At 44.7% G+C, this 19,477-nt stretch overlaps 1 protein-coding gene across 1 annotated transcript in view; it reads left to right on the top strand.

Annotated features, from left to right (window-relative positions):
* The window catches only part of MEI1 (meiotic double-stranded break formation protein 1), a 268,519-nt gene that overhangs the window by 21,488 nt on the left and 227,554 nt on the right, over positions 1 to 19,477 (top strand). Inside the window, exons 2-3 of the mRNA XM_075286804.1 lie at positions 14,135 to 14,258; positions 15,518 to 15,568. Coding sequence (XP_075142905.1) covers positions 14,135 to 14,258; positions 15,518 to 15,568 — 175 coding nt within the window. The remainder of the gene's footprint in view (positions 1 to 14,134; positions 14,259 to 15,517; positions 15,569 to 19,477) is intronic.

Genomic DNA, 19,477 nt, shown 5'->3' with positions numbered 1-19,477 from the left:
GCCCAGTTTGGACCAATTAATGGTGGAGGGAGCCTCTAACCAGCCCAGTTTGGACCAATTCATGGTGGAGGGAGCCTCTAAACAGCCCAGTTTGGGCAAATTCATGGTGGAAGGAGCCTCTAACCAGCAGAGTTGTGGGAAAGCAGGGTGGAGGGAGCCTCTAACCAGCAGAGTTGGTGGAAATCAGGGTGGAGGGAGCCTCTAACCAGCAGAGTTGGGGGAAATCATGTTGGAGGGAGCCTAGTATTAGCAGAATTGTGCAACGCTTATGGTGGATGAGTATGAGGATGCGGAGGAATTGGAGAGGTTGAGTACAGACATGGAGTTTCATGTTGGGGTGCTTTACACAGGTGGGCACAAAAATGACGGCTCTACCCAGTGGTGGTTCATTTTTATCAAAGTGAGCCGGTCGGCACTCTCAGCTGACAGACGGGTGCGCTTGTCAGTGATGATGCCACCGGCTGCACTGAACACCCTCTCAGATAGGACGCTGGCGGCAGGACAGGACAGCACCTCCAAGGCATATAGGGCAAGTTCAAGCCACAGGTCCAACTTCGACACCCAATACGTGTAGGGCGCAGAGGGGTCGGAGAGGACAGGGCTGTGGTCGGAAAGGTATTCCCGCAACATGCGCCTATACTTCTCACGCCTGGTGACACTAGGACCCTCCGTGGCGGCACTTTGGCGAGGGGGTGCCATCAAGGTGTCCCAGACCTTAGACAGTGTGCCCCTCGTTTGTGTGGACCGGTGAGAACTTGGTTGCCTACTGGAGGAACTGCCCTCCCTGCCGCCAACGTCACATGCTGGAAACATCTCCATCATATTCTGCACCAATTGCCTGTGGCAAGCATTGATGCGATTGGCCCTCCCCTCTACCGGAATAAAAGACGAGATGTTGTTTTTATACCGGGGGTCAAGGATAGCAAAGATCCAGTACTGGTTGTCCTCCATGATTTTGACAATACGCTTGTCGGTTGTAAAGCACCCCAACATGAACTCAGCCATGTCTGCCACAGTGTTAGTTGGCATGACTCCTCTGGCCCCACCGGAAAGTTCAATCTCCATTTCCTCCTCATCCTCCATGTCTACCCATCCGCGCTGCAACAATGGGACGATTCGAAGTTGCCCGGAAGCCTCCTGTATCACCATCACATCATCGGACAACTCTTCTTCCTCCTCCTCCTCCTCCTCCTCCTCCATTAAACGCAGTGAAGCGGACAGATGTGTGGACCTACTCTCCAGCTGTGACGGATCGGATGCTATCCCTAACTCCTCTGTGTGATCTGAGTTATCCCTGATGTCAATCAGGGATTCTCTCAGAACACACAAGAGCGGGATTGTAAGGCTCACCATCGCATCCTCAGAGCTCACCCTCCTTGTGGACTCCTCAAAGACCCGTAGGATGTCACAAAGGTCTCTCATCCATGGCCACTCATGGATGTGAAACTGAGGCAGCTGACTTTGTGGCACCCTAGGGTTTTGTAGCTGGTATTCCATCAAAGGTCTCTGCTGCTCAACCACTCTATTCAACATCTGAAACGTTGAGTTCCAGCGTGTGGGGACGTCGCACAAAAGCCGGTGTTGTGGCACATGCAGGCGTTGCTGGAGAGATTTTAAGCTAGCAGCGGCTACTGTCGACTTGCGAAAGTGGGCGCACATGCGCCGCACTTTCACCAGTAGCTCTGGAACATTGGGGTAGCTCTTTAGGAAACGTTGCACCACTAGGTTGAAGACGTGGGCCAGGCATGGAACATGTTGGAGTCCGGCAAGCTCCAGAGCTGCTACCAGGTTCCGGCCGTTATCACAAACGACCATGCCTGGGCCCAGGTGCAGCGGCTCAAACCATATTGCCGTCTCATCGAGGAGGGCATCCCTCACCTCGGAGGCAGTGTGCTGTCTGTCCCCCAAGCTGATCAGCTTCAGCACAGCCTGCTGACGTCTACCAACGCCAGTGCTGCAACGTTTCCAACTCGTAGCTGGGGTCAATCTAACAGCGGAGGAGGAGGCGGTGGCGGAGGAGGAGGCGGTGGCGGAGGAGGAGGCGGTAGAGGAGGAGGAGGAGGGGGGTGTTCTTCTCGTGTCCCTGCCAGGAATGTTAGGCGGGGAGACGAGGTACACCGGGCCAGTTTGGGAAGCAGTCCCAGCCTCAACTACATTCACCCAGTGTGCCGTCAGTGAAATGTAGCGTCCCTGTCCGCATGCACTTGTCCACGCGTCGGTGGTCAAGTGGACCTTTGTGCAAAGCGCGGAACTAAGGGCCCGCCTGATGTTGAGTGACACGTGCTGGTGCAAGGCGGGGACGGCACACCGGGAGAAGTAGTGACGGCTAGGGACGGCATAGCGAGGTGCCGCAGTTGCCATCAGGTCCAGGAAGGCGGGAGTTTCAACAAGCCGGAACGCCAACATCTCCTGGGCCAGCAGTTTAGCGATGTTGGCGTTCAAGGCTTGCGCGTGTGGGTGGTTAGCAGTGTATTTCTGCCGCCGCTCCAATGTCTGAGAGATAGTGGGTTGTTGTAAAGAAACGCCTGATGGTGCCTTTGATGGTGCAGGAGAAGGAGATAAGACAGGACCAGGGGAGGATGAGGTAGAAGTCAACAAAGTGGCGGAGGCAGATGAAGTGGTGTCCTGGCTCGTCCTCTGGAGTGCATCGCCAGCACAGTCAGCAGTGGCAGTGGCAGAGGCAGTGGCAGAGGCAGTGGCGTGAACGGCAGGCGGCCTTTGTCCTGCCGTTGCTGCCTGCCACTGATTCCAGTGCTTGGATTCCAAATGACGGCGCATTGAAGTGGTGGACAGGTTGCTCTTCTCAGAGCCCCTAATCAATTTCGAGAGGCAAATTGTGCAGACAACACTATATCTGTCCTCGGCGCATTCCTTGAAAAAACTCCACACCTTCGAGAAACGTGCCCTCGAGGTGGGAGTTTTTCGGGGCTGGGTACGAACTGGAACATCTTGGGAGATTCCGGGTGTGGCCTGGCTTCGCCTAAGCTGCTGACCTCTGCCTCTAGCTACCCTTTTTGGTGCTGCACCTGCCTCAACATCCACACTACTTTCCCCGCTTGACATCCCCCCTGTCCAGGTCGGGTCAGTGTCCTCATCATCCACCACTTCCTCTTCCAACTCCTGTCTCATCTCCTCCTCCCGCACAATGCGCCGGTCAACTGGATGCCCTGACGGCAACTGCGTCACATCATCGTCGATGAGGGTGGGTTGCTGGTCATCCACCACCAAATCGAACGGAGATGGAGGAGACTCTAGTGTTTGAGCATCTGGACACAGATGCTCCTCTGTTAGGTTCGTGGAATCGTGACGTGGAGAGGCAGGTTGAGGGACAATGAAAGGAGCGGAGAACAGCTCTGGGGAGCAGGGACAGTTTGGGTTATTGTTCTGTAAAGCTTCGGAATTTTGGGAGGAAGGAAGACAAGACTGTTGGGTAATAGGAGGAGAGGAGGCAGAGTCTGACTGGCTGCTGGACAATGTGCTGTAAGCGTTCTCTGACAGCCATTGCAAGACCTGTTCCTGGTTCTCGGGCCTACTAAGGTTTGTACCCTGCAGTTTAGTTAATGTGGCAAGCAACCCTGGCACTGTGGAGTGGCGCAATGCTTGCTGCCCCACAGGAGTAGGCACGGGACGCCCTGTGGCTTCACTGCTACCTTGCTCCCCAGAACCATTCCCCCGACCTCGCCCACGGCCTCGTCCACGTCCCTTTCCGGGAGCCTTGCGCATTTTGAATTCCTAGTTAGAAATTGGCACTGTATACCAGTAGTAAAAATTGTGGGTGCACGTAACCCCAATATATTCTTTGAATTCCCAGTCAGACACTGGCACTATATGGCAGTAGCAAGAAATGAGGGTATTTGTATTCCCAATATACTCTTTGAATTCCCAGTCAGACAATGGCACTGTATACCAGTAGTAAAAATTGTGGGTGCACGTAACCCCAATATATTCTTTGAATTACCAGTCAGAAACTGGCACTATATGGCAGTAGCAAGAAATGAGGGTATTTGTATTCCCAATATACTCTTTGAATTCCCAGTCAGACAATGGCACTGTATACCAGTAGTAAAAATTGTGGGTGCACGTAACCCCAATATATTCTTTGAATTCCCAGTCAGACACTGGCACTATATGGCAGTAGCAAGAAATGAGGGTATTTGTATTCCCAATATACTCTTTGAATTCCCAGTCAGACAATGGCACTGTATACCAGTAGTAAAAATTGTGGGTGCACGTAACCCCAATATATTCTTTGAATTACCAGTCAGAAACTGGCACTATATGGCAGTAGCAAGAAATGAGGGTATTTATATTCCCAATATATTCTTTGAATTCCCAGTCAGACAATGGCACTGTATACCAGTAGTAAAAATTGTGGGTGCACGTAACCCCAATATATTCTTTGAATTACCAGTCAGAAACTGGCACTATATGGCAGTAGCAAGAAATGAGGGTATTTGTATTCCCAATATACTCTTTGAATTCCCAGTCAGACAATGGCACTGTATACCAGTAGTAAAAATTGTGGGTGCACGTAACCCCAATATATTCTTTGAATTACCAGTCAGAAACTGGCACTATATGGCAGTAGCAAGAAATGAGGGTATTTGTATTCCCAATATACTCTTTGAATTCCCAGTCAGACAATGGCACTGTATACCAGTAGTAAAAATTGTGGGTGCACGTAACTCCAATATATTCTTTGAATTCCCAGTCAGACACTGGCACTATATGGCAGTAGCAAGAAATGAGGGTATTTGTATTCCCAATATATTCTTTGAATTCCCAGTCAGACAATGGCACTGTATACCAGTAGTAAAAATTGTGGGTGCACGTAACCCCAATATATTCTTTGAATTACCAGTCAGAAACTGGCACTATATGGCAGTAGCAAGAAATGAGGGTATTTGTATTCCCAATATACTCTTTGAATTCCCAGTCAGACAATGGCACTGTATACCAGTAGTAAAAATTGTGGGTGCACGTAACCCCAATATATTCTTTGAATTACCAGTCAGAAACTGGCACTATATGGCAGTAGCAAGAAATGAGGGTATTTATATTCCCAATATATTCTTTGAATTCCCAGTCAGACAATGGCACTGTATACCAGTAGTAAAAATTGTGGGTGCACGTAACCCCAATATATTCTTTGAATTCCCAGTCAGACACTGGCACTATATGGCAGTAGCAAGAAATGAGGGTATTTGTATTCCCAATATACTCTTTGAATTCCCAGTCAGACAATGGCACTGTATACCAGTAGTAAAAATTGTGGGTGCACGTAACCCCAATATATTCTTTGAATTACCAGTCAGAAACTGGCACTATATGGCAGTAGCAAGAAATGAGGGTATTTATAACCCCAATATATTCTTTGAATTCCCAGTCAGACAATGGCACTGTATACCAGTAGTAAAAATTGTGGGTGCACGTAACCCCAATATATTCTTTGAATTACCAGTCAGAAACTGGCACTATATGGCAGTAGCAAGAAATGAGGGTATTTGTATTCCCAATATACTCTTTGAATTCCCAGTCAGACAATGGCACTGTATACCAGTAGTAAAAATTGTGGGTGCACGTAACCCCAATATATTCTTTGAATTCCCAGTCAGACACTGGCACTATATGGCAGTAGCAAGAAATGAGGGTATTTGTATTCCCAATATATTCTTTGAATTCCCAGTCAGACAATGGCACTGTATACCAGTAGTAAAAATTGTGGGTGCACGTAACCCCAATATATTCTTTGAATTACCAGTCAGAAACTGGCACTATATGGCAGTAGCAAGAAATGAGGGTATTTGTATTCCCAATATACTCTTTGAATTCCCAGTCAGACAATGGCACTGTATACCAGTAGTAAAAATTGTGGGTGCACGTAACCCCAATATATTCTTTGAATTACCAGTCAGAAACTGGCACTATATGGCAGTAGCAAGAAATGAGGGTATTTATATTCCCAATATATTCTTTGAATTCCCAGTCAGACAATGGCACTGTATACCAGTAGTAAAAATTGTGGGTGCACGTAACCCCAATATATTCTTTGAATTACCAGTCAGAAACTGGCACTATATGGCAGTAGCAAGAAATGAGGGTATTTGTATTCCCAATATACTCTTTGAATTCCCAGTCAGACAATGGCACTGTATACCAGTAGTAAAAATTGTGGGTGCACGTAACCCCAATATATTCTTTGAATTACCAGTCAGAAACTGGCACTATATGGCAGTAGCAAGAAATGAGGGTATTTGTATTCCCAATATACTCTTTGAATTCCCAGTCAGACAATGGCACTGTATACCAGTAGTAAAAATTGTGGGTGCACGTAACCCCAATATATTCTTTGAATTCCCAGTCAGACACTGGCACTATATGGCAGTAGCAAGAAATGAGGGTATTTGTATTCCCAATATACTCTTTGAATTCCCAGTCAGACAATGGCACTGTATACCAGTAGTAAAAATTGTGGGTGCACGTAACCCCAATATATTCTTTGAATTACCAGTCAGAAACTGGCACTATATGGCAGTAGCAAGAAATGAGGGTATTTATAACCCCAATATATTCTTTGAATTCCCAGTCAGACAATGGCACTGTATACCAGTAGTAAAAATTGTGGGTGCACGTAACCCCAATATATTCTTTGAATTACCAGTCAGAAACTGGCACTATATGGCAGTAGCAAGAAATGAGGGTATTTGTATTCCCAATATACTCTTTGAATTCCCAGTCAGACAATGGCACTGTATACCAGTAGTAAAAATTGTGGGTGCACGTAACCCCAATATATTCTTTGAATTACCAGTCAGAAACTGGCACTATATGGCAGTAGCAAGAAATGAGGGTATTTGTATTCCCAATATACTCTTTGAATTCCCAGTCAGACAATGGCACTGTATACCAGTAGTAAAAATTGTGGGTGCACGTAACCCCAATATATTCTTTGAATTCCCAGTCAGACACTGGCACTATATGGCAGTAGCAAGAAATGAGGGTATTTGTATTCCCAATATATTCTTTGAATTCCCAGTCAGACAATGGCACTGTATACCAGTAGTAAAAATTGTGGGTGCACGTAACCCCAATATATTCTTTGAATTCCCAGTCAGACACTGGCACTATATGGCAGTAGCAAGAAATGAGGGTATTTGTATTCCCAATATACTCTTTGAATTCCCAGTCAGACAATGGCACTGTATACCAGTAGTAAAAATTGTGGGTGCACGTAACCCCAATATATTCTTTGAATTACCAGTCAGAAACTGGCACTATATGGCAGTAGCAAGAAATGAGGGTATTTATAACCCCAATATATTCTTTGAATTCCCAGTCAGACAATGGCACTGTATACCAGTAGTAAAAATTGTGGGTGCACGTAACCCCAATATATTCTTTGAATTACCAGTCAGAAACTGGCACTATATGGCAGTAGCAAGAAATGAGGGTATTTGTATTCCCAATATACTCTTTGAATTCCCAGTCAGACAATGGCACTGTATACCAGTAGTAAAAATTGTGGGTGCACGTAACCCCAATATATTCTTTGAATTACCAGACAGAAACTGGCACTATATGGCAGTAGCAAGAAATGAGGGTATTTGTATTCCCAATATACTCTTTGAATTCCCAGTCAGACAATGGCACTGTATACCAGTAGTAAAAATTGTGGGTGCACGTAACCCCAATATATTCTTTGAATTCCCAGTCAGACACTGGCACTATATGGCAGTAGCAAGAAATGAGGGTATTTGTATTCCCAATATATTCTTTGAATTCCCAGTCAGACAATGGCACTGTATACCAGTAGTAAAAATTGTGGGTGCACGTAACCCCAATATATTCTTTGAATTACCAGTCAGAAACTGGCACTATATGGCAGTAGCAAGAAATGAGGGTATTTGTATTCCCAATATACTCTTTGAATTCCCAGTCAGACAATGGCACTGTATACCAGTAGTAAAAATTGTGGGTGCACGTAACCCCAATATATTCTTTGAATTACCAGTCAGAAACTGGCACTATATGGCAGTAGCAAGAAATGAGGGTATTTATATTCCCAATATATTCTTTGAATTCCCAGTCAGACAATGGCACTGTATACCAGTAGTAAAAATTGTGGGTGCACGTAACCCCAATATATTCTTTGAATTACCAGTCAGAAACTGGCACTATATGGCAGTAGCAAGAAATGAGGGTATTTGTATTCCCAATATACTCTTTGAATTCCCAGTCAGACAATGGCACTGTATACCAGTAGTAAAAATTGTGGGTGCACGTAACCCCAATATATTCTTTGAATTACCAGTCAGAAACTGGCACTATATGGCAGTAGCAAGAAATGAGGGTATTTGTATTCCCAATATACTCTTTGAATTCCCAGTCAGACAATGGCACTGTATACCAGTAGTAAAAATTGTGGGTGCACGTAACCCCAATATATTCTTTGAATTCCCAGTCAGACACTGGCACTATATGGCAGTAGCAAGAAATGAGGGTATTTGTATTCCCAATATACTCTTTGAATTCCCAGTCAGACAATGGCACTGTATACCAGTAGTAAAAATTGTGGGTGCACGTAACCCCAATATATTCTTTGAATTACCAGTCAGAAACTGGCACTATATGGCAGTAGCAAGAAATGAGGGTATTTATAACCCCAATATATTCTTTGAATTCCCAGTCAGACAATGGCACTGTATACCAGTAGTAAAAATTGTGGGTGCACGTAACCCCAATATATTCTTTGAATTACCAGTCAGAAACTGGCACTATATGGCAGTAGCAAGAAATGAGGGTATTTGTATTCCCAATATACTCTTTGAATTCCCAGTCAGACAATGGCACTGTATACCAGTAGTAAAAATTGTGGGTGCACGTAACCCCAATATATTCTTTGAATTACCAGTCAGAAACTGGCACTATATGGCAGTAGCAAGAAATGAGGGTATTTGTATTCCCAATATACTCTTTGAATTCCCAGTCAGACAATGGCACTGTATACCAGTAGTAAAAATTGTGGGTGCACGTAACCCCAATATATTCTTTGAATTCCCAGTCAGACACTGGCACTATATGGCAGTAGCAAGAAATGAGGGTATTTGTATTCCCAATATATTCTTTGAATTCCCAGTCAGACAATGGCACTGTATACCAGTAGTAAAAATTGTGGGTGCACGTAACCCCAATATATTCTTTGAATTACCAGTCAGAAACTGGCACTATATGGCAGTAGCAAGAAATGAGGGTATTTGTATTCCCAATATACTCTTTGAATTCCCAGTCAGACAATGGCACTGTATACCAGTAGTAAAAATTGTGGGTGCACGTAACCCCAATATATTCTTTGAATTACCAGTCAGAAACTGGCACTATATGGCAGTAGCAAGAAATGAGGGTATTTATATTCCCAATATATTCTTTGAATTCCCAGTCAGACAATGGCACTGTATACCAGTAGTAAAAATTGTGGGTGCACGTAACCCCAATATATTCTTTGAATTCCCAGTCAGACACTGGCACTATATGGCAGTAGCAAGAAATGAGGGTATTTGTATTCCCAATATACTCTTTGAATTCCCAGTCAGACAATGGCACTGTATACCAGTAGTAAAAATTGTGGGTGCACGTAACCCCAATATATTCTTTGAATTCCCAGTCAGACACTGGCACTATATGGCAGTAGCAAGAAATGAGGGTATTTGTATTCCCAATATATTCTTTGAATTCCCAGTCAGACAATGGCACTGTATACCAGTAGTAAAAATTGTGGGTGCACGTAACCCCAATATATTCTTTGAATTACCAGTCAGACACTGGCACTGTATGGCAGTAGCAAGAAATGAGGGTATTTGTATTCCCAATATATTCTTTGAATTCCCATTCAGACAATGGCACTGTATACCAGTAGTAAAAATTGTGGGTGCACGTAACCCCAATATATTCTTTGAATTACCAGTCAGAAACTGGCACTATATGGCAGTAGCAAGAAATGAGGGTATTTGTATTCCCAATATATTCTTTGAATTCCCAGTCAGACAATGGCACTGTATACCAGTAGTAAAAATTGTGGGTGTATATAGCCCCAATTCTATTGCTAGGGGACTTGCAGGGTATTTCTGGGGTGAAGGTGGGGGGGCACACCGTTGGAACGGGTATCGGGGTATATATCGGGTATACGGGAATACACTGACAGTGTATTCCATTCAGGATCCTGGGAAAGCTGGGTTGCGGCGATTGAGCCCGTCAGTGCCACGTTACACTGACAAGCTTCTCCCTGGAATTTAGCTCTTACAAGAGCTGTTGGTTGTCTTCTCCTTCCTATCCTAGCCTGTCCCTGCCTACCCAGAATCTAAGCCCTAGCTAGCTGGACGGAAACCTCCGTCCTCGGTGAATTGCAAGCTCAGAATGACGCGAAGCTGGGCGGCGCTGTTCTTTTAAATTAGAGGTCACATGTTTTCGGCAGCCAATGGGTTTTGCCTACTTTTTTCAACGTCACCGGTGTCGTAGTTCCTGTCCCACCTACCCTGCGCTGTTATTGGAGCAAAAAAGGCGCCAGGGAAGGTGGGAGGGGAATCGAGTAATGGCGCACTTTACCACGCGGTGTTCGATTCGATTCGAACATGCCGAACAGCCTAATATCCGATCGAACATGAGTTCGATAGAACACTGTTCGCTCATCTTTAGTGAGGAGGGAAAAACGAAAATGCGAAACCAAAAAATGGCCTGGTCCTTAAGGGGTTAAAGAATCCAACAGACAACATGTCAAATGTGTCACGTCACTTTGCTACAGAACATAAGGCAGATATAACATCTTTTTTATATTATGCAATTGATTTTGTTCCCACACCCAGGAGAGGCGGTGATCGCAGAAAGCTTCTGTTTAGACAAGAGGCTTTCTGGATCTGGAAGCTTAATACCAGAGTTCCGGAAGGGCTCAATATCAAACAAGATTTAGCATTGATTTATTAATACTATCATGAGCTTATATCTATTGTGTACACAAACTAGTTAATAACAATATTATCCCTTGCATTGATGAATATGCATGTATGATTAATGCATTACGCGACACATATGATGAATTTACATGTATGACCAGCATACCACGTGACGCGTCATGTGATTGCCTATCACGTGAGCGCGTCACGTGATCATGCGTATTGGCGGAAGTCCTGCATTGTTTTTGCCATGTACAAGAATCATTGTGGACGTATATCATCTTAGGGGTAAGTTCCCCAATACTTATACTACTTGTTTTTTCATTGTTTTTTCAATGGGTTGCCTTATGTTTATGCCATAGGTGATGTCAATTTGGTGTTTATGTGAATATGAACCCTTTCAAGATTTTGATAACATAGTTTATCTTGTATTCATTATATGGCATATGAAGAGTTAACTTCTGCTTTATGGGTGGGGCTGATAGCCTATATAAAGTTGTTGTTAGTTGTATGTTGTTAAGCTATGAGTAAGGGGCATAACATAGCCCCGAAACGCGTAAGCTGTTCTGCATTGCACATTGGATCCATTTTGTAATTCTTTTTTAAACATGGACTAGTAAAAGTGAAGTTTTATTAAGTTTTTTTGGCGCTGGATATCTTATTTCTTTGATGTACGTTGTATCCTCTTCAGTCAAGGATCTTTCCGAAGCAGCCTATACAAGTATGTTTCCATTCCATTTTCATTTTGGTTGGGTTTGAGCGGTTTTTCTTTATTACTAGCGCTGAAAGGCTGATGAGCGCATCCCCATTGCTGCCCGAGAGCTCTTTCCTGCGCCGCCTCCTTCTTCTGCAGCAACTCCGCCTCTTCTGGCTTCTCTTGTAGAAGGAAAGGCCATTCGACATCTAAAGAGGCCACTGCCCAATCCTCCTGAGACCCCGAGCCAATCTGGGTCACCACCTGGACACGTCTGAGGTTGTCGGATGTGGACTTACCGGGCATGAAGCCGGTTTGATCCAGATGGATCAAATCTAGAATCGCCGTATTAAGTCTCCGCGCCAACATCTTAGTCAGTAGCTTGTAATCAGAATTCAGCAAGGATAACAGATGCCCTTTAAGTAATGTAATGTTTTACAAGTTTTGATTTTTACAGATGTGGTGATACTAATTTTATTTTTATCATATATTTTTGTGATAAATGGAGACAGTTCCTTTTTTTAACCTAAAGTGTTGTGTGGGATAAAAATTACTCCCTACACGAATCTAAATACCCGCCTGCATTCTAAATAACATACCGTATTTTTCGGACTATAAGACGCACCTAGGTTTTAGAGGAGGAAAATAGGGAAAAAAATTTTTGAAGCAAAAACTGGTAAAATATTTAATATATGGGAGTTGTAGTTTTGCAACAGCTGCAAGGCCACATTGACAGGTGACCCTGCAGCTGTACGGGGACGCATAGAGTGTTTTTTTTTGCGGGGCCAGAAGTACTTTTTAGTTATACCATTTTGGGGAATATCTATTGCTAGATCACCTTTTATTGAAAAAAAAAACGGTGGTTTATGATATATGATTTTCTACTTTTATATATATATTCTAGGGACAGGAGGTGATTTAGAACTTTTATTTATTTCATATTTTTATTATATATTTTTAAAGCTTTTTTTTTTTTTTTTTTTTTTTTTTTACTATTTTATTCCCCCCCCCCCGGGGCTTGAACCTGCGGTCACTTGATCGCAAGTCCCATAGACGGCAATACAACTGTATTGCCGTCTATGGGACATTCTGTCTATTAGTATTACGGCTGGTCATAGAGACCAGCCGCAATACTAATACAGCAGTGACAGGCCGGGGAGCCTCATTAGGCTCCCGGCTGTCACCCGAACAGGTCGGCTCCTGCGATATCGCCGCGCAGGAGCCAGCCTGCAACTCTACAAGTACGGGGCCGGTGGGGACCGGCCCCGGGGGAGAAGGGGCCGCTGATACTGACTGCAGACCCGGCATCCGCTGTACTAGAGAGGCGGATGCCGGGGAGGGATAGACGCCGGGGCCTGAGACATCGCTGCCCTGCCTGAAGCCAGCGGCGGGGAACGGAAGAGCGGAATAGCATCACTCCTCCCGCTGCTGGCTTCATGCAGGGCAGGGCAGCGATGTCTCAGGCCCCGGCACCTGTAATGGCGTCTATCCCTTGCCGGCTTCCGCCTCTCTATTACAGCGGATGCCAGGCGCCACATTCGGCCTATAAGACGCACCCTTCTTTTCCCCCCAAATTTGGGGGAAAAAAAGTGCGTCTGATAGTCCGAAAAATACGGTAGTTATCAAAAATGTATATATACCCATATCCCTGGGGCCGTCATGTGACCATCTCAGGGACATTTACTAGTTATTTGGTGATCCGATTACTACTCCCCCCTCCAACCCACTCCATCATACTAGCCTCTCTTACTTCCAGGTTTCCTCCTGCGGGGCGATTCCTCCCTCTTTTCTGACTGCCAGTGCATCCTATAGTCTCAACGCTGCTCTGTGCTCTGCAGCCGATAATCCACTTCTATTGCACAGGCTTGCAAGCAGCTCCCATGCCTGCACAGTAGGGGTGGATCGTATAATGGGGTTGGGAGTTGAGCTGAGTAGGTAGGTAAGGGCTAGTAGTGGGCAGGATAGATAGAGAGACAGGGAGAGGGTGTATGGAAGGGAGGGAGAGAGTCCATAGCCCTGTACTGTCAGAGGGGGCGTTCTCTACTGCCCCGTGACATCGCTAAGCTGTGAGCAACGCCCCCCTGACTGTACTCGTCCATAGATTAGTACTGGGGAGCGTACCTCACAGGTTAGCGTAATCGCTGGGCGGTAAGGAATGCTCCCTTTAACAGTACAGTTCTATGGATGAGTACTGTCAGAGGGGTGTTCCTCACAGCCCATTTAGACTGTCAGGAATGCCCTTCTGACTGTTGGCAGAGATCGATAACCTTACCAATATCTCCAGCCCGGGGGCACATAACGGGAAAGCCGACTGTGCGCTTAATTCAGCGCACGGTCTGCTTTCTAGTGGTATATAAAACCACATGTACATGAAGAAGTGAAAGGTCCTCTTTAAATTAAGTTGTGCTCCATGCAAACTAATTTAAATGTATTCTTTAAATGAGGATAAATTATATTTCTTAAAATATGATTTATTTTTTTTTTTCTGTTTTCCTAGATGGTTCGAAAGAAGCACATGCTATCTAGGTTTGAGATTTTCCTAGAAAAACAGTCATCTACAGTTTACAGATTTCTTGGCCACGATGGTAGAATTTGTGCCCACCTTGTTGGACAGATGCTGGGTGAGTAGAGCATATTTAGGGTATGTTCATATGGCGGAATTTGCCACTGATTTTGGGATGGATTTTGCCACTTATTTTGTCTCCCATTGTGTTAACATACCCTTAAATAATTAGCTTCAATTAATTGTGATCATATCATAGCATCAATATTTAAAATCACATTTACTGAAAATGATGTTTTTGTTTTAAAAAATTGCTTTTTAAAGGCCATTCAGGCATATGTGGGGTTCATACGGCATAATTTTGCTGATCGAGCCCCTTTAATAAATTACCTATATTCAGGTCTATAACACAATTCAAATAAATTTTATGTAAATTGTCAAACCACTTAAGGCCAAGGGCCCCACGTGGTATAAAGGCAGTGTTTTATAGTCCCTTCAAAGTGGATGGGATTCTCGGAAATCCGGAAAATACCGGACAGTGGATGCGCTGCGATTTCCAAAACTTTTGGTGTTTTTGAAATGGCAGCATGTCAATTATATATACGGAAATGCCAGCAATTTCCCGGTAAGTATAATGGAAACAGGAAGTCTGCAGAGGTTTCACTTTCACTTTACAGCAGTGCTTTTTTTTTTTTGCTTCGGCCCGGTATGTGGGGTCTTTGCCTAAAGGGGTATTTCCCAGGAATATCCTGCATATGTTCATCCCACCCCTTAGTTCTACACCTGTCTGTAGAACAGTGGTGCCTGGACCCATGTTTGCAGCTGCTGGAAATTGAGGAATTGTAGTGCATGCACTGTTTGTTTTTTTTATTCATGTAAATTGGAGTTCCAAAAATTTCTGAGCAGACAGTGTTGGCTGTTTTCGGAGCCCGCATAGACAAGGGATATGCACATGCACAGTGAACTCTATTCTCAGTGGCTGTGAACTGGGGTCAGGGAACCTTGTCCTTCAATTAAGTATGAGGTAGGAGCTGCATGTCGCACATATATACATTCCCGCCGTCTTTGTCTTGTGTTTATTTGTTTGCTACTTGTCCCTTCCTTGTTCCCTTTTCTTCTCCTTGTTGAGCTATTTTTGGTTTATGTGTGTGGGGGGTTTTTTTTTTGGCCTCCCAGCCTACTGATTTATATGCTTTTTCATTGATGCTCAACTTATTTTCTTTGTACTTGTGTTGTGTTTTTATTGAAAAATCCTTAATAAAACCCGTTTAAGCATATACATTCCCAATGGATGTGTGATAAATTGGAATACCCTTTTTAACATTATTTGTATTGAATTCTATGATTTCAATTTGTGGTCATTATATTTTATTTCAGGTATGCTGGTGAATTTGGAAGAGGATTCTGTCTTAAACCTTATTACAGAAAGTAAGGAAATTTTATCATACATTAAAGTCCCCCCAAAAAAAATTTAAGTGGAAAAACACACTACAGGCTGATCCAACTTTGATATAATGTCCTTAAAGCATGTCAAAATGAGGCTCTGTAGTGTGTGTGGCCTCCATGTGCCTGTATGACCTCCCTACAATGCCTGGGCATGCTCCTGATGAGGTTGCGGATGGTCTCCTGAGGGATCTCTTCTGCAACCTCATCAGGAGCATGCCCAGGCGTTGTAGGGAAGTCATACAGGCACATGGAGGCCACACACACTACTGAGCCTCATTTTGACATGTTTTATGGACATTACATCAAAACTCAGTAAAAATGCATGGAAAAAAACCAGATGTTTCTGCTGTTTTTTAAAAAAAAATTCAATTTTTTCTCATCTTTTGTTAACTGTGTTTTGCTGCTTGAGGCTTTAGCCTAAATGGAAAAATGGTCCATTCAAACTGACTGTGTAACCATTTCTTGACATCCACCATACTATTATGGCAAAAGTTGTATATTTAAATATGATGGCCGCTCAGGTCTCTATTGCAATGCACGACATCAGAGCCTTGAGGCATTAATCCTCCCAAAGCCTTGGTGAAACATGATTGAGGCACCAGTTTCCTGGTTGTGAATGGGCACCGTTTGGGGTCCATTGCTAGCCCTGGGAGTGAAATCTGGGTTTACTGATCTGTTACTATGACAGCTGAAAGCCTATTGAAGTCTTCAATGCTTGTCATTATTGTATTATGATTTTATTACAGGCTGTATTAAGCAGCGTGTGATTGGAAGTCTAGGTATTTCAATGTATTGAATTGGTGATCAGACCTCTTGATGTTCAAGACACCCCCCCCCCCCAAAAAAAAAAGAAAAGCTAAAAATTAAAATCATCCCCCTTTCCCTAGAACACATATACAGTGGGGCAAAAAAGTATTTAGTCAGTCACCAATAGTGCAAGTTCCACCACTTAAAAAGATGAGAGGCGTCTGTAATTTACATCATAGGTAGACCTCAACTATGAGAGACAAAATGAGAAAACAAATCCAGAAAATCACATTGTCTGATTTTGTAAGAATTTATTTGCAAATTATGATGGAAAATAAGTATTTGGTCACCTACAAACAATCAAGATTTCTGGCTCTCACAGACCTGTAACTTCTTCTTTAAGAGTCTCCTCTTTCCTCCACTCATTACCTGTAGTAATGGCACCTGTTTAAACTTATCAGTATAAAAAGACACCTGTGCACACCCTCAAACAGTCAGACTCCAAACTCCACTATGGTGAAGACCAAAGAGCTGTCAAAGCACACCAGAAACAAAATTGTAGCCCTACACCAGGCTGGGAAGACTGAATCTGCAATAGGCAACCGGCTTGGATTGAAGAAATCAACTGTGGGAGCAATAATTAGAAAATGGAAGACATACAAGACCACTGATAATCTCCCTCGATCTGGGGCTCCACGCAAAATCTCACCCTGTGGGGTCAAAATGATCACAAGGACGGTGAGCAAAAATCCCAGAACCACGCGGGGGGACCTAGTGAATGAACTGCAGAGAGCTGGGACCAATGTAACAAAGCCTACCATCAGTAACACACTACGCCGCCAGGGACTCAGATCCTGCAGTGCCAGACGTGTCCCACTGCTTAAGCCAGTACATGTCCGGGCCCGTCTGAAGTTTGCTAGAGAGCATTTGGATGATCCAGAAGAGTATTGGGAGAATGTCCTATGGTCTGATGAAACCAAACTGGAACTGTTTGGTAGAAACACAACTTTTCGTGTTTGGAGGAAAAAGAATACTGAGTTGCATCCATCAAACACCATACCTACTGTAAAGCATGGGGGTGGAAACATCATGCTTTGGGGCTGTTTCTCTGCAAAGGGGCCAGGACGACTGATCCGGGTACATGAAAGAATGAATGGGGCCATGTATCGTGAGATTTTGAGTGCAAACCTCCTTCCATCAGCAAGGGCATTGAAGATGAAACGTGGCTGGGTCTTTCAACATGACAATGATCCAAAGCACACCGCCAGGGCAACGAAGGCATGGCTTTGTAAGAAGCATTTCAAGGTCCTGGAGTGGCCTAGCCAGTCTCCAGATCTCAACCCTAGAGAAAACCTTTGGAGGGAGTTGAAAGTCCGTGTTGCCAAGCAACAGCCCCAAAACATCACTGCTCTAGAGGAGATCTGCATGGAGGAATGGGCCAACATACCAACAACAGTGTGTGCCAACCTTGTGAAGACTTACAGAAAACGTTTGACCTCTGTCATTGCCAACAAAGGATATATAACAAAGTATTGAGATGAAATTTTGTTACTGACCAAATACTTATTTTCCACCATAATTTGCAAATAAATTCTTACAAAATCAGACAATGTGATTTTCTGTATTTGTTTTCTCATTTTGTCTCTCATTGTTGAGGTCTACCTATGATGTAAATTACAGACTCCTCTCATCTTTTTAAGTGGTGGAACTTGCACTATTGGTGACTGACTAAATACTTTTTTGCCCCACTGTAAATATATGAACACATATAAATAATCAAATTAAAACACACAGACAATAGTTATCCCTGTGTTCGAAAACACTGTATACAATTTATTTTCCACATATGGTGAATGCCTTAGCAGGAAAAAAAAAATCAAGAGTAACTGCATTTTTTTCGCAGTTTTTATTTGGGATAAAAATGAATCAAATCAACTGTATGTATCTCAGTGTTGGAGATGGGTAAGGGTATGGTGTGTTACGAATGGTATGACTGTATGGTTACCGTATATACTCGAGTATAAGCTGAGTTTTTCAACAGAGTTTTTGTGCTGAAAAAGTCCGCCTCGGCTTATACTTGAGTCATTACGGTAATTCAGCAATATTTATAGTTACAGACTCGGCATCTGGACCCGGCATACAGACACTGGGGCGGGTGCTGGTCTGCAGCATCGCCACGCTTATAGCAGGAGTGTGGCGATGCTGTTTATTTCAAACTGCAGAAGTACTTACGGTACTTCTGCTAGCAGGCCCGGAACGCGCTGTGCTGTGTGACCCGGGAGGAACGCCCCCTCCATCTGCTCACAGTACTCCATCTGCTCACAGTACTCGTCCATAGACGAGCATTCTCAGCAGGGCCGGCGTCAGCGCACGGCATAGTCGGGCAAGTGCCGGGGCCCACAGAGCCTCTGGGGGCCCCCCGGCACTTGCCTGTCACAATTTCAGCTCATCGGCGTCCGTCCGCCGATGAGCTGAAATACATACGCGATGCAGGAGCTGTGAGATCAGCTCCTGCTTTAAAGCTCCGGCCCCGGCTTGCGTGTGTAGGCGCGATGACGTCATCGCATCACGCCTACACACGCAAGCCGGTCCGGAGCTAAGCAGGAGCTGATCTCACAGCTCCTGCATCGCGCGTATGTGACTGGAGAGAGGAGCGTCGGGGGAACGAGGGAAGGTGAGTGATAGAAGGTGAGTGATGTAAGTGTTTGTTTTGTATTACATTACATATTAAGGTGAAACATAATGAAGGGGGCCCATGAAACTGGGGGGCAAATGAAGGGGAGGGGGGGGGGGACGGCATGACACTGGGGAAGATGAATGGGATGGGGAGAGAACGGCATGAAACTGGGGACAGAGATGGAGGGGGCCCAAAGAAACTGGGGGGCAAATGAAGGGGAGGGGGGAACAGCATGACACTGGGGCAGATGGAGGGGGGGAGAACAGCATGACACTGGGGCAGATGGAGGGGGGGAGAACAGCATGACACTGGGGCAGATGGAGGGGGTGGGGAGAGAACGGCATGGAACTGGGGACAGAGATGGAGGGGGCCCAATGAAACTGAGGGGGCAAATGAAGGGGGGGAGGACGGCATGACACTGGGGCAGAGACGGGGGACATTAAACTGTGGGCAGATGAAGGGGGAGA

This window comes from Leptodactylus fuscus, chromosome 9, assembly GCF_031893055.1.
Source record: "Leptodactylus fuscus isolate aLepFus1 chromosome 9, aLepFus1.hap2, whole genome shotgun sequence".
Classification (NCBI taxonomy): Eukaryota; Metazoa; Chordata; class Amphibia; order Anura; family Leptodactylidae; genus Leptodactylus; species Leptodactylus fuscus.
The sequence above is the reverse complement of the archived record's forward strand: the minus strand, read 5'-3'. Positions and strand labels throughout refer to the sequence as shown.